The 15,928-nt window shown below is 43.4% G+C and overlaps 1 protein-coding gene across 1 annotated transcript; it reads right to left on the bottom strand.

Moving 5' to 3' along the window:
* Nucleotides 1-1,227: 1,227 nt before the first annotated feature.
* On the bottom strand, nucleotides 1,228-15,634 carry chrnb4 (cholinergic receptor, nicotinic, beta 4 (neuronal)). The gene is made up of 6 exons (XM_080765815.1): nucleotides 15,587-15,634; nucleotides 11,676-11,821; nucleotides 9,359-9,403; nucleotides 8,825-8,934; nucleotides 7,124-8,228; nucleotides 1,228-1,549 (listed from the first exon to the last, which is right to left on the bottom strand). The coding sequence occupies exons 1-6, from the start codon at nucleotides 15,591-15,593 to the stop codon at nucleotides 1,385-1,387; spliced, it is 1,578 nt and encodes a 525-aa protein (XP_080621941.1). The 5' UTR covers nucleotides 15,594-15,634; the 3' UTR covers nucleotides 1,228-1,384.
* Nucleotides 15,635-15,928: the final 294 nt, after the last annotated feature.

The following is a 15,928-nucleotide window of genomic DNA, read 5'->3' as shown; positions in this document are numbered from 1 at the left end:
GTGAATGTGTGATTGTAACGCACATTGTAAAGAAGACATTTAATAACAGCACTATATAAATGCAAGTCCATTTACCTCACACCATCTATAATGCCCCAGTATGACAATTCATTCCAACCGGCATAACAAATCCGAAAATACATCTACAACTAATGTTTTATGCAAGTCTGCCAGATACTATACCAAACATTTGAATTGCTAATCTGCTTTTGGGAGAATTAGTCCTCTCCAGTCCGGCTGGTTGCAGATCAGGTGTTTGTGAGCTGCATGGGTTGTTGGAAGGGGATAATGTGAATGTATGGAACAGATCAGATACTAGGGGCCCTATCTTGAAAAACATTTTAAAATGTAGGGATAAGGGGTAAGGTATGGCGCAAGATAGGGCCATATAGGTGCCCGGGCCTCTTGGGGGCCCGGGCCCCCAAGATGATCGATGGACGATTTTTTACACAGTCACTCACGACAGATAAAACCAGCGGGCCCCAGCGAATCCCGCATGAGCTTATAGCTATAGCCTATAATAGCCTACACTTTAGCAAAATATGAATGTCTGATGAGAATGTATAATTTCCCTACTGCGCTGGACTGTACAAGCACCGTGGAGTCTGTCTCACGCTCTCTCCAACAGACATCCTCAGCCACGCTCCCAAAGTGGCAGCACCTGTCAATCATTAGTAGGCTATAATCACTCATGTGAGAAGTGCATGTGTGGACTTTTCTCCACAACGGACTCTTTCGCTTCTAAACCCCTTGTTGCTCTATCTGTGACTGTGATCAGTCCACAATGGAAATATTGCTGGTTTAGCGATACGAAACGATAAAATTGCAGGACTAATGGGACTTATTTTTTTTTGTTGCGGACGGGAGCGGCGGACAGGTGCTTGCAAAGTTGCACAGCCGCAGAATGAAAATAAATATGATTTGTATTAGCTTGCCCGACAACTTGTCTGACACCTTAGGGAGGGGTGTTTCTGAGCTGGGCTGTTGGATGGTTGATAATGTGACTGTATGTGGAACAGGTCAGATGCGAGGTGTTTCTGAGCTGGGCTGTTGGGTGGTTGATAATGTGACTGTATGGAACAGGTCAGAACAGGTCAGATGCGAGGTGTTTCTGAGCTGGGCTGTTGGGTGGTTGATAATGTGACTGTATGTGGAACAGGTCAGATGCGAGGTGTTTCTGAGCTGGGCTGTTGGGTGGTTGATAATGTGACTGTATGTGGAACAGGTCAGATGCGAGGTGTTTCTGAGCTGGGCTGTTGGGTGGTTGATAATGTGACTGTATGGAACAGGTCAGAACAGGTCAGAACAGGTCAGATGCGAGGTGTTTCTGAGCTGGGCTGTTGGGTGGTTGATAATGTGACTGTATGGAACAGGTCAGAACAGGTCAGATGTGAGGTGTTTCTGAGCTGGGCTGTTGGATGGGGACAAGGGAACTCTGGAACAGCGGCTGCAGGAAGAGGCCCAGCGTTCCCGTCACACACACGATCACAAAGATCCACAGGAACATCCTGTCCACCACCATGGCCACATACTTCCAGTCCTCAATCACCTGCAAATGTACAAATGCACGCACGCACGCACGCACGCACGCACACACGCACACACACACACACACACACACACACACACACAGTGCAGTTCATATCAGTTCAGGTTTAATGAACACATTTATATACACAGTACAGTTCATATCAGTTCAGGTTTAATGAACTCATTTATATACACAGTACAGTTCATATCAGTTCAGGTTTAAGGGTGCAACAGTTATATTAATACAACTAATCGATTTAACCGCATATTTATAAAATATATATATTCTTTCTAAAATAGTGAAAATACAGTGTGGCAGTTCACCCTGCCACTGATGAGGAACCTGTATTAAGTTCTGGTTATTTCTTCCCCGTAATTTAACAGGAAGGTTGAGACACAAATGGGTTAAAGTTAGAATTATTATTTATTGTGTATGTTGCAGAGAATTATATTATTTTGGACTGTGTATTTATAATGATTGATGACTGATTGGTAGCTCCATTGTAGGGAGCACCTACCAACTGTGGGTTTGGGTAGGGGACATGCCAACAGTGTTTTGTGTATATATAGAGAATAAGAATTATCTTATATTATATGATGTGGATAATTGGTTGAATTGAAGTGATGCATAATAATATGTGATGAATAATATGTGTTGTCAACTTGTCCCTGGACATGAAGAAGTTACTGGTGTAATTGTGGAATCAATTCAGGGTGGTGTGTTCCAGTGGGAGGGGCTTAGCCTTTATAGGTAGGGAGGCCTCCCACTGCCTGGCAGTTAAAGTAGGACTGTGGCAGTGGAAGGAGCTAGGGCCACCTGTTCAGTATACTGGAGTCCACCTATATGCTTTCTATGGCATAGGCAGCTCCCGGCAGGATCCACCGGGAGAATCTAGACGCAGCTGCGTGACATGAGACCAATTAATTAGAGCGACAGAGAGAGAGAGAGAGAGAGAGAGAGAGAGAGGAGGAGTGTGTGTGTGTGTGTGTGTGTGTGTGTGTGTGTGTGTGTGTACGCCAATTTAACAAAGGTGCAGACGATCAGAAATCAGCAGAGAGTGATCGACTTTTGCGCTGCTCTATGCCAAATAGAGTAGTGGACTCGTTTTTTTCTCTATTGAAATAAAAAAAAGTGTGACATACGTACAGATTTACGGATATAGTCCAAACATCACACAAATCGGTACACATTTTTTCTATATAGTCATGTGATCAAGAAGGATCTGTCCGATTTTTCACATTACATCCTGATTGCCTAATATAAGATTGATTTCCAATCCAAAGTTAGCAGGAGTGGCCCATTTTTTAAACACAATGACTCAAATCATGAACGCAGGCGTCTGTGAAACTTGGAACGCACATTCCTCCCACTAGGCCGAATAAGAAATGCCATCCTACATTTTTCAAATCTGCCTCAAGGTGGCGCTATAACAGGTCGATTCATGTGCTTATCTACAGGTATACTAGTGTAAACTGGACTGAATGGTGTGAAACTTTGCACGCAAACTCCCTGGAGGCCAGAGCAGAACCTCTGCGTTATAGCACCACCAGCAGGCCAATATTTGCAAAACAGTTTTTCTTTTCTTTTCATATCTCTCCTATACTATACAGACATCATTACTGTATCTCTATGTGATCAAGACGGATCTGTCAGATCTTTGAGGGGCGCTAGCCCCTCCTATATACAGCTATCAACGATGCTTGTTTAAGGAAACGCCATAAACAATGAAGAGAAATGTAATGTTTGTGTTGAGGACTAGCCCCCGTTGCTTAAACAAACATTATGTTGTAATTGATGTTGTAAGATGATAAGACTGGTGTGATTTTTCATATTCCATCCTGATTGGCTAAGATTCGCTCCTTACACAAGATGCAACAATAAAGACACCTTGATCCTCGAATGCACGCATGAACACACACTCACACACGCACACGCACACATGCACACGCACATGCACACACACACACACACACACACACACACACACACACACACACACAAAGGAAAACTATCTATCAGCACCATGGACAGCGCTCTGACACAGCAATGTAAACAGACAGTCAATCAAATCAATAAGTCAACTAATGAGATAACTGTCAAGTGAGGGCGCTAATATATTAAAGTCTAACTCATGTTGATTAGGTGATGTGATGGTGACGCAATGAGGCACATTATGACATAAAATGTCCCTTCATTGAACTAAAGACAAACATTAAACCTGTATATACTCAAAATCATACCCGTGTGATTATCATAATAGTACATCATCTCATTCCGGCCAATCACAATTTGCGTCCTCACTTTTGTCTTCAATGCTTGTTTTTACACAATGTTTGTGTTTGCACAAACACTCAAAACTGGCCATTCATTGTCAATGGCATACAATGTTTGTACTAGGACAATGTTTGTATTCACACAAACCCTCAAAGCTGGACATACAGCACTGCGCAGAAAACAAGGATAAACGGGCAGATATACTAAATGTAGAGGCCATGTAAATCCAGTAAATTTTACGGGCGAGTACGGTTGTTTACCAGCCTGGAATCAGCAAATCTACGGGTATGTAGGTCCGAATTGTACCAACTTAAATAAGCAAGGCCCCCTGCTGTGGCTGCTTCCTATAGAGCGTCGCAGTCCCGCCCCCTCGAGAGACCTGGAAAATAAATCCCTGTTCATTTTCCACATAGACTTTTCAGAAAGTATTTATTTAAAGACATTTACGCCGCGGACAAAGCCAACTCTTGTCGTGACCAATCATGACAACAAACACACTTTTTTTGTTGTTTTTCTTCTTTGTAATTATTTGTTTGGTCCAAAATATTGTGTGTGTTGTCATGATTTGTCACGACAAGAGTTGGCTTCGTACGACGCTTAAAAGGTCTTTAAATAAATACGTTTTGAAAAGCCTATGGAGAAAATTAATGGAGAATCATTTCCCGGGCCACTCGTCGTTCTGAAAGGGGGAGGAACTGCGACGCTCTATACCAGTCACACCTCTTGGGCAAGAATGCCCCCCACCCCCCACAACCCCCTCCCAATTCAATTCAACAGAGCTTTATTGGCATGGAGAAAACATACATTTACATTTACTACCAAAGCACTTCTGGGCATGTGATTGGAAGTCTGTTTCATGGGGGTGGTGCATTTTTGCGTAACATATAATCAATGCGTCCACCATGATAATGAATACAAACTTAGTTAGGACTAACGTTGTAATAATGTACAGCCTTAATGCTACCTGCGACATCTTTTTGTTGTCTCCCCACTGCGGGCAGAGATGCTGATGCCAGCCCTACTGCTGCATTGCTGCTAAGGGGTCGCTGCTGGTGACAAGAAAAGGAATCTAATTTCGGGAGCTTTGGTATACCTTATCCTCGTGTTCTTGTCTTTACTGCCGCTTTTATGTCCGAAAGGCACGATGGCTGCTTGCTTGGCTTGCAGATGCACTCAGCTTGTCAATGTTGACCTCCAGATTTTGGACCCCATGGGCCCCCACCCACCCAATGGGCCCCAGGGCACCCACAGTCCACACCGCCTGCTCCGTCTATATTTACAGCCCTACGCTGCTGTGCTGTGCAATACAATTGACTTTCGACTGCATTGGTTTGCAACTCATGTACATCTCCATCTCCGTTATTGCATTAAAACAAAATTGCTCAAGCAGTAGGGTCTACATTCTCTGTAAGTTAATTCTTGGGCTACAACAGAATATGGTTTGTTGAAAAATGGCTGCACGGTTAAATAGGTTACATTCCAGGGAGGACCAGACTATAAGATTACTCAAACATTCACCGAAAAAGCTATTGACCCTTTTTAACCCCCTCCTCCATGCTGTCCTTGGCAGTTCTGTAAAGGAGGGGTCATTTCTCAAGCCTGGTCACTTCCAAATTGCATTGATTTGGCCAAGGAAGTGATTGATTACCAAATTCCTTTTGTTAATTTGTTGGGTCACACAACCACTGTCCGGGCAGGTTAAGTGTTTTCCGTCCTGCTTCAGAGGGGGTCAAGGCCTGCGTTGAGTGTTGGTCCACCCCGACACCAACACTCCCTGCTCCTGTTTACCAAACAGAGGCAGGTCAGCACTGTCCTACATCAACTGACTTCAGCTACACATAAATTCACTGTGGCCGCAGCTGTACAGTGTTAGGGCTGATTGTAGCCTAAAGGACAAACACATAGACTACTTGTGGACTGGGATGACGCTGGTGTGAAATGTATAATCCCCGTAAATAAAATGGTCATGTAAGGTGAAGGAGTTCAACGACCTCCACGCTTCAGCCAGGATATTAACCCTGTGTCAGCTGCCATGTGTGAATGGCTGTAACCGTATAAATGTCACACACAAACCCTATTCTGGGCGTTGGCATAACTAGAGCGGTGCCCGTTGGGTACTGGTCTACTTGGAACGATGCAAGTTGTAAATGAATGCCCCACCCAGTTATTATGGGGTTTTATGCCCATTTATGGAGTTATTTTTGTCAGGCAAGCCCAAATATGTCTATGCGTCTATGAGTCTATATCAGATGTCAGAAGGATGTCAGAACAGGCCAGCTCCATTCATGGAGATATAGGGGTGATCAGGACCAGAGCCTGGACAGAGGCCTTTTGTGGCGGTTCTGGACAACTGTGAGTCCGACCGACAACAGGCGCCGCACTCCCTGTGTGTCGAATTTGAAGTCGGTGGGGCGAACGGTTCTCGAGTTACGTGGATTACAGACGATTGGATTACAAACTCATAATGTGTTGCCACACTGATGTTATCAGCAAAGAGATCTGGTGTACAGCCAGGGGGGGAAAGTAGGGGGACAAGTATAGACCGCTGGGGGACACCCAGGCGTATTAGGAAGTATATATGGATTCAGTGGTTAAAGCAGGTACTGGACAAACATAAGATAGTTATGAAATGATTAAAGAAGGTCCACACAGCACACACTGTAGCTCCCGTGTGATTAAGTGCAGACTTGAAGTCTGAAAATGAGAATCACTTAATTGTGGATGTGCCAATAAATGACACGTAAAGGAGGACTTCACCCAATTTCAAACTTATCTTCATATAATTGGCCTCACTAATGCTCATTATAAGATAGATCTAGATTGGCACAATCTCTGTCTACTCACTCTGTGTCTCATTTGTGGACTACCTGCCTGCCAATGACAACATCGATGGGGGAGAGAACCAATTATATGAAGATAGGTTGAAGATGGGTTCCTTTGATTGAGCTAGAGTGTGTGGATCTTCTTTCATGTTGTGAGCCACAACATTCATTGAGAAGAGGAATTGCTATAAAGTGCTCTGCAATCTTTAGATAAAACCTAGCCCTATCTGTGCTGTGCTGTCATAGTGTTTTAAGTGTATCATAATGAAATGGGTGAAAAAGTAATTCACTTAAGACACAAAAGGGGATTCCTTTTTTTTGCCCCTCATGTTGACTGCCTTGCTCCAGACTTGCTCCATTAAAGTAGATGCGCAAAAGGACTTTTTGACTCAAGTGTATCATAATAGAATACCTTTTAACGTATCATTTCAGGCTGCGAATTGCTGCCGTAGACAGATTTATAGTAGACATTATATATATATATATATATACATACACTCTGATCGTCGTCGTCTCCCATCATGTGATCGGCCACATATCGCACTCCGTCCACCGCCTCCTGGACGTCGGCGGGCCAGTCCGAGCAGGTGCTCCTCTGCCGCAGGTCCTGGCTAGAAAGAAAGCCGCTGTTGCAGGGGAGGTACTCCGTGGAGCGCACGTCCCCCTTCCTGCTCCCGTGGCCGCCGTAGCCCGGCGGAGGCGTGCATGCGGCGCTCTTGTTGTAAAAGTGTCCCAGGGTGGAGAACGTCGTCGTCGTGTCCGAAAAGAGCAGGGCGGTGGAGGAAGGCGATTTGGAGGGGCCGCCGCCGCAGCCCGGGTAGCAGCCCCCGCCCCCTCCCAGGCCCAGGATGGCCCGCCTGGCGCGCAGGCAGCGCTGCCGACGCAGCCTCTGGCGGGCCGAGGTGTTCTGAGGGCGCCGCATGAAGAGCAGCGCGGGCAGCTTGACCAGGAACACCAGCTTCACCCAGGCGGGCATGGTGTGCGTGCTCGGGGAGCGGTGGTGCACGTTGAGCACGCACACGCTGGTGATGATGGAGAAGGTCACCAGCACCATGGTGAACATCAGGTACTTGCCGATGAGCGGCACGTCGAGGGACGTGGGAGGGACGATCTTGGAGATGAGCAGCAGGAACACGGTGAGGGCCAGCAGCACGGAGATGCACAGGGTCATCTTCTCGCCGCAGTCCGAGGGCAGGTAGAAGACCAGGATGGCCAGGGAGGTGATCAGCACGCAGGGGATGATGAGGTTGATGGTGTAGAACAGGGGCTTCCTCTTGATGATGAAGTCATAGGTGAGGTCCACGTAGGTGGGGTCCAGGGGGCTGACCGTCCGCCTGCCCGGCAGCGCCAGGATGTCCCACTCTCCGCTGGGCGTGAAGTCGTCCATGCTGGCCACCGAGGACTTGAGCACCAGGTCGATCTCCGTGTGGTCGTAGGTCCACGAGCGGAACTTGAGCGTGCAGTTCTGCTGGTCGAAGGGGAAGTGCTTGACTTCGATTTTGCACGCACTCTTGTAGATGGCCGGCGGGAGCCAGAAGATGCTGCCGTTGAACTGAACGATGGCGTTGGTGAAGACCGTGACCTCGTAGGTGCCGTCAGCACTGTGGGGCAGAGGGATAAGTGGGGGAAAGAGGCCTTGAAGTCGTTCACAAACAAAACCTACTGTACATGTACAGTACCAAAGCCAAGGAGCTGACACACTTAAAATGAAAGCAGCCCTGAATTGATGGACTCCCACTCCTTGGTTATTTGTATCATTTGAGAAGTCCAATCGATGGTTGTGAAGATGAAAAATGCTCCAACAAAGCAATAAAACATCACAGACTCACCACAGAGTGTGTGTGTGACTGTGTGTGACTGTGTGTGCGTGCGTGCGTGCATTTTTGTCAGATGTAAGAAGCGGTTTGCGAACCACGAAACCACAAAAATGACTTGTGAAAGATGCTAACAGTGATTGTGAGAGAAGTCATTTCTGGTTCACAACTGGAAACAAAACTTAGAGAATAAATAATAATTCAGACATCTTAAAATCATAATAATAAAAAGTAAAAGTTATTGTCTATGGAGAAGCTCTCAGTTGTCTATCAACAGCATCACAAATTATAATCTTAATTCTGGTTTCTGGGAGAGAGGTATATAGATTAGGGGTGGACACATTCCTAGAAAGTTCAATATTAGTAGTATTCTATTTCCTTACTTGTTGTACAGAACAATATCAGGCAGCCAGATATGTCTGGAAGGAATCCGTAGTTTGTCGATGCCTTCATATTTTGATGGGTCCCATGAAAGTCTGTAATCCACCCAATGCTGTAGAGACAGAGATTGTCTGAGTTCTCACTTATGACCATTATGCGTAATGTATAGTCCCTCATACACACAACAACAGTGTCGCTTGCCGGGAAATAGCAGATCTACAGTACAAGCTCACAACGAGTTAAGAGCTCTCTAAGAGCTTGTAGATCTGCTATTTTCGGTATAGTATAAGTATAAGGTTTTACACAGTGTCGCAGAGCGGTCTCACTAACAATCACATGCTTCATGATCACATTTGCTTCACTCCAATGAAGGATGTTCAGCCCACAATTATGGAAGTGGTTTGTTCCACAGAGAGAGAAAGCATGGACATGGTATAATTCAAGTTCAGGGGGACATTTAACAAGAGATGGAAGAAGGTGTGAGAAATGTAATTGGTGATTAATCTTGACAGACCTTGAGATATTTCAAGTCTTACCTGAGTGAGCCAGACATTGGTGGTCATAATCTGCTCCCTTTCATTCTGGGAACAGAAACAGTAATGCTAGTTAGTTAGTTTAATTTATTGTCCACAATGTGTACATTTGTCTTCGGTCTCAAACAACAGTAACAACAAACAGCAACAACAACAGCAACAACACTTACACAATTATCTTCATGGCAAAAATGCAGGACAACAGTGGCAAATACATTAAAAACAAATCTAGCGAGACATTTAGTGCCTTAATGGCATTAGGAATTAAGGAATTTCTTAAGATGTTACAGTTAGCTTTTGGTACTTTGTACCGTCTACCAGGGAAGTAGTTCAAACTCCCTGCAGAGTGGATGAGAGGGGTCATTTGCTATCTTGACAGCTTTCTTCCTTGTAGATACAACTTAATTGTTTCTGTCTCTTCCCAATGATTGTTGAGGCTATGTTCACTATTCGCTGCAGCTTGCTTCTTCCTTTCACATTAAGATTGCCAAACCACATTGCCATGTTAATTAAAAGTCAAGATTACCTCTATCAGGTTCTTATAGACTGTTTCCATGATACAGTATGTTTGCTCACTCTAAAGGAGTTGAGCTTGTGTAGTAGGTGGAGGCGTTGGTTACAAGTTTTAAAATTCTGGTCAGTATTTTCACTGAAATATTTCAAATTAATGCATTTATATGGAATTCACCTGTCTCCATTTGTGCACCCAAATACTAATAAATACTTAGAAAAAGTAGAGTGACTAAAAATAAGTGACACTTGACTGTGTGACTAGACTATTGAACTGACTATTAAAACTATTTTGTGGTTCAGCAGATGGATAAGCGATTGAAGGCGGGTACGAGAACCAATGAAATTGAATGCTGCCCTTAGAAGGCATTCCAATGAATAAGTCACATGTGCCGATTGAAGATGGATGGACTTGGAAATGAATTACACTTTACATAATGTAGTGGAGTGAAAAGTACAATATTTGCCTTTTAAATTAGTGGAGAAAAAGTCATTAAAGGTAATAATCAAGTAAAGTATACGGTACTTGAGTACAGTATTCAAGTTCAAATATTATGACAGATATCTTTTTAAAAGGGAGAAGGTGAAGTCTGTGATTCTTGCCATCAAAGGCGCTGTGCTGATTCCCTGTCAGCTCGTTCTAGTGATTGTGGATTGTTTGCAGACATCACACAAGTCTGCAATTTCTCATTTACATTTTCTAGGGTTTTGAAGATTGTTAGTTGCCTATAGTTTAAGAAGGAAGCATGCGGAAAACAAGCCGAACCTGAACATCAAGGATAACTTATGCTAGTAAAAAGAAAAGAAAAAACTAAACAAAAATCAATATCCTAAAATCATATTAATTATGCAATAAACAATACTCATTGTGACTACTGTAGGACATTATTTTTTTATTATATTTTAATGCCTCACTTTTCTTTCGCTGCCTTGAACACGTCCAGCTCTATTCATAAAATAAACAAAAACAATATCCTACTTGTTGTTTGCTGATGGCATTCTCATTATACGGCTACATGACATAGAGGTTCAATAATAACATGATACCAAATGCCAATTACCGCGAGGACGACAGTAGGAGCTCATAAATGGAGGTTGTGAATGAGCCTTTAGTTGGATTGTACTGCAGGCAGCATGGGGATGACTCCCGACAGTAAATCTAAAGACTGCCTCCCGATGCACTGCCAGCCTGTCGGCGGCAACAGCAGGTTTACGGCCCCTTTTAATCCAATGTGCTGAAGTTTCAATCAGAGGCAGAGATCACAGCCCGACAGACCTGTCCTTTACTTTAGCCGTCCATCCATCCATCCAGGGCCCTGACATAGCAGCAGCTAAAGCTATGGAATTAACCGGCTTCTCAAGTCTCAGAGGGGATCCTCACTCTTTGGGCTCCATTTTCGTCCACCGCTAAACCCCTTATCCCTAAACTTCTTGGCCTTTATTACTATTTTGAAAAACATTTTTGAATAGTTCAACTAGCCAATCTACATTGACACGTTGTGAGCTTGTAGACTGGCCATTTCAACTATTCAGAAATGTTTTGCAAAATAGTAAAACAAAAAAAAAGGCAAAGAAGTTTAGGGATAAGGGGTTTAGTGGTGATGAAAATGGAGCCCTTTGTCTCTTTCTTTGACCATGTATTTATTTTTCCCCTTCTCTTTCTTATTGTGGGTCTTTTGGAGGACGCACGCACGCACACACGCACACATGCACACACGCACACATGCACACACACGCACACACACTCCAGTATCACGTCTGGCTTAGTATTGTGGCATTGGGTATATACAGTCAGTACTATATAGCTCACCACACTAATGAGCTGTGCCAGAGACACCTGGAGTTTGACAGTGACCCTCTCTGTCCTGTTGATGGCTGGGCGAATCAGCTTGTTGTAGCGATCCTTTCCCAGCAGCCAGTTCATGAGACGTTCCTCCGAATCTGCACAGCTGGTACCTGGTGGTGGAAGGAAGGATTATTATAACCGTGTGTCCCGACTCCCTATTTTAGGGTTGACAATAAAAAATAATAAACTTTAAAACGCAAATGGTTGTAAATGTAGATAAGTTTGCAAAGCTACTTCACCTGGACACACCACTCCTCATCATACATGTGATTGTAGATTCAATCATATTCTATTTAAGGTCTGTTAAGGCACACAAATCCTCCATGAATTCAAGCCGTCACAGCCAGGGAGAGTATTTGATGTTCGATTCCAGGCCTGGCCAGCAATGTGTCAAACATGAGTGTTTGAAGTGTCCTTTGCGCAAGACGCCTAACCCCCAACTACCATAATAATAATTAAGCATTCATTTAATTGATTATTTAGCAACATTTTGAACTCAAAACGTAGGAGGTCAAACTATTGCTTGTCAAACAGTGGACAAGCATTTTTTTTCTTTTTTTCTACTTCTTGTTCCTATTTTAAGTTATTATTATTTTCACATGGTTAACTTAAAGCAAGCAAATGTGACATGCAACAAAGGGCAGTCTGACCTATGATGATAACATACACTTGGTTCGGGTATTAACCATGTTATCCATGGACAAGATACAGCACATGAAACAGATGCCAACGTCCCATTGTGCAATTTGCATCAAAGTGATAAAATGGGATTTGCAGCTTATGCCACTTGTTCCCATTTCCCTGTGCCACTGCGATTTCCCCTCGTCTATTTTGATGTGGTTTCATGGAGCATGTTTTATGGCCCTGCACAGGGACCTGTTGTTGATGCAGTAAACCGCCATCTGGCCCTGTGCTTGCTGCTTATGTGTCATACTTTATAGCACATACTGTATGAACTGAACAAACGACAACACTGTCCTATACAGTACTCTCCCTGTAGGACCTTTACCTGAAGGTCTCACCGTGTATACACACAGCATCATGTAGTTACCCAGTCCTCCAAGGAACCAACCAGGGGCCCTGGGGCTGCTACGTCGTCAACATTGAGGTAGACGCAAATGTTACGAGGACCTCTGAGCTACATTTCAATGAATAATTAACTTCAGACGGGGTTGAGGGTAATAATTCCACACAGCATGTTAATGAATCTTCTGTTGCCTGCACCGCTGCCTATGCAGCCACATTACCAGTTGTTTCTCTGAGATGAAAACAAGCCCTGAGTGAGTCCCAGCGCATGAAGTCCGCCCACGCCCCTTGTTGATAAATGGTGCCCGTGGTCAGAGTGAAGAGAAGGCTGATTAAAAGCGATGGTGAACACTACCCATTCAAAGCAGGATGGATAGAGGTTGCACTATACCTCTTCCCAGGAAATAACTGATGCCCTGACACTGCAGACTCAGTCACAGTGTCACAGTCACCTCGCTGAGTGTATAGTCGAGAAAATCACTCCAAAGAGGTGGGGCACATATTGATGGGAGAATGCAAGAGAGAGAGAGAGCTATAGTGAGCTCAACATTCAGTGAACTTAATATGTGTGGTTATTACCAAACCTGGGCTATTCGTCACACTCACCTGATTTAACCTTATGATCTGACACTCTCTACAACAACCCACTCTCTGTCAAACTAGTATCATGCTCAGGTTGCTGGCTCTTGTATAAGACAGGTTTTATGACTCACCAGGACTCTGGATGGCTTCATATAGGCTTAATATGATTGATATTATAATATATTATAATATTTTTGTAAATCTCTAAGCCATTTGGCTGATGCTCCAGTCCATACATGCATGGGCAACTGGCGGCCCGGGGGCCACATGCGGCCCCCATACCATCACTTAATGCGGTCCGCAGGTTTATATCAGAATACTGATATATTATTGATTTCAGCTGTTACAATTCCAAACATGCAAACATGACCTGCTTTAATTACTTACCGGTAAGTTTATATATGTAGCTTGATGACTAGTATTAAAAAAAAAATTATGTCCAATGTATTCGGTATTTAGTTCATAAAGTTAACATAACTATAACTAAATTGCATTTGAAATTAAATACAAATGTTACTTTTCAGGATTCCAATTAAAAAAAACGTATTCAGGGTTAGGGTTAGCAAAAAATAGCTGATCTACAAGCTCAAAACGTGTCGCAGTGCTATGACATTACTAGGCTAATATGCAATGTGGCCCTCTGGAGTGAGTGTGGAAAATATAGTGGCCCTCTCCATCGTCAAAGTTGCCCACCCCTGCTCCAGTCCATGTGACACAATGGGACCTCCAAGGCTATGCCTTCAACAGATGACATGTTGTTAAAGCCCTGGGAGACATGCTCTGCCTCACCCCAAACTAGAGCTGGCCAATTAGCCGAAAATATATTGAAACCGACAACTAATAACCTCAGGGTTCTATTTTTTATTCATTTCAACGAATCGACAAAAAAATCGAATGGATTTATTAATTAACAAATTAGTCTGTGTAACCACCCTGTATTATACTTTGTCGTACAATGGTGTCATGGGGGAAATAGTGGAAGTATAGCTGGTCCGCAAGCTCATAACGTGTCGAGATTCACTTGTTTTTAATCGTTCATTAATCGTGATATTGATTTGAAGTCGTATCACTCGACCCCACTCTACTCCCAAAGCCACTCCAACTATACTGTATCTACTGACTGATCATCTGTCTGCTGTGACAGTCCACTGCTCAGTCTGTGCATGTGTCTAGAATTGGTGCTGTACTTTAGTGCATACAGACAGACACACGCAAGCAAAGTACGGTACTATATGTGCCCAAGGATGCATAAAGTGTGTACAAATTTCACTCCTCTCTTTACACCTGTAAAAACCTGTGATGTTACAATAATGTTTATTCCGTTTCTCCTGTGTGTGTGTGTGTGTGTGTGTGTGTGTGTGTGTGTGTGTGTGTGTGTGTGTGTGTGTGTGTGTGTGTGAAACCCAAATGTTAGTGTGAAGACAGAGCTTTAATTATTTTCTTCCTTTTCTCATTTTCTAGCATGCAGTCATCTGAGTGTAGAAATAAAATCCCAGATCACAAGAAGTGCCATGTCAGCCTTGAATTATAGTGTGTTTAAATGCAATAATTACTTTGATTTATACTTGTTAATAGTGCTTATAAAATTAGTTTACAGAATATTAGGTACCATGCCCATGGCATTGGGCCTAATACATATAGGCCTACCACAAGGTGCAATCTTTTATTCCTACAGTAACTGATGATGTGATTTCCCTTGGAAAACCTTTTTTGCAGACTCAGTAGAACTGTTCATGTCATGATACATGGTGGGTAACATATCCAACTTTCCCTCGTGCAGTAGCCTATATTAGGATCATTCCCTGCCTGGGGGGTATTCTACTTTGAGTAGGCCTACATGTATAACAGCGATGCTTGCTATACGTATGGCAACAAGACTGCATGAATTCACTGAATCGTCTGTACAAAAATCGGATTACCTCATTTGAACTTTAAGTTAACCATGGATCTAACTGAATAAGCTACAGAGCTACTAGTTCCACCGACATTAAAGCGTGATGTTATTATTGTTATCTAAAACAGCACAGCAGTATACCTTATAAGCGTCTTTGAACCTTATTCTACATACAGGCTATAGGCTAACTTTCACCACGATGAAAAACATTAGACTGACTGCCTGAAGATTCAAGTGTGACTTATATAATTATTAGTCAACAAGACATGCACCGAAATAACTGCATGTGGTCTTGCAAATCATTTATAAAAAGATGCTGTATATAAGCTATACACTACACAACATTCAGAAATAATATTATTAATATACTTACAGTGCATGAAAGTGATAAAGTAAGCGAGGATGGGAAGACTCCGACTCATTTTTTCGGCACATTTGGTCCAAATTAGTTTTCACTGGTAAACACTCAAAAGAATAAAAATGTGCGCTCTTCTGGAGCAGAGGAGCACAGATCGGGTCCGACAGTGAGCCACATACGCGCGCAGTTAATTACCACCGGGGCTGAGACTCCGAAACACATTCTACCGTGGAGCGTCTCTCCCGATTCAATCAACATTATACACTGTTACAATGTAATTGGTGACCTATCGCATACGGTGACTCCAGGGGACGCTGTTTGTCAATCTCTGCGGTAGATTGATTCCGATTTATTCCA

Source organism: Protomyctophum bolini, assembly GCF_963924005.1.
Source record: "Protomyctophum bolini genome assembly, chromosome: 1".
Classification (NCBI taxonomy): Eukaryota; Metazoa; Chordata; class Actinopteri; order Myctophiformes; family Myctophidae; genus Protomyctophum; species Protomyctophum bolini.
This window is presented reverse-complemented; position numbering and strand designations above follow the sequence as displayed.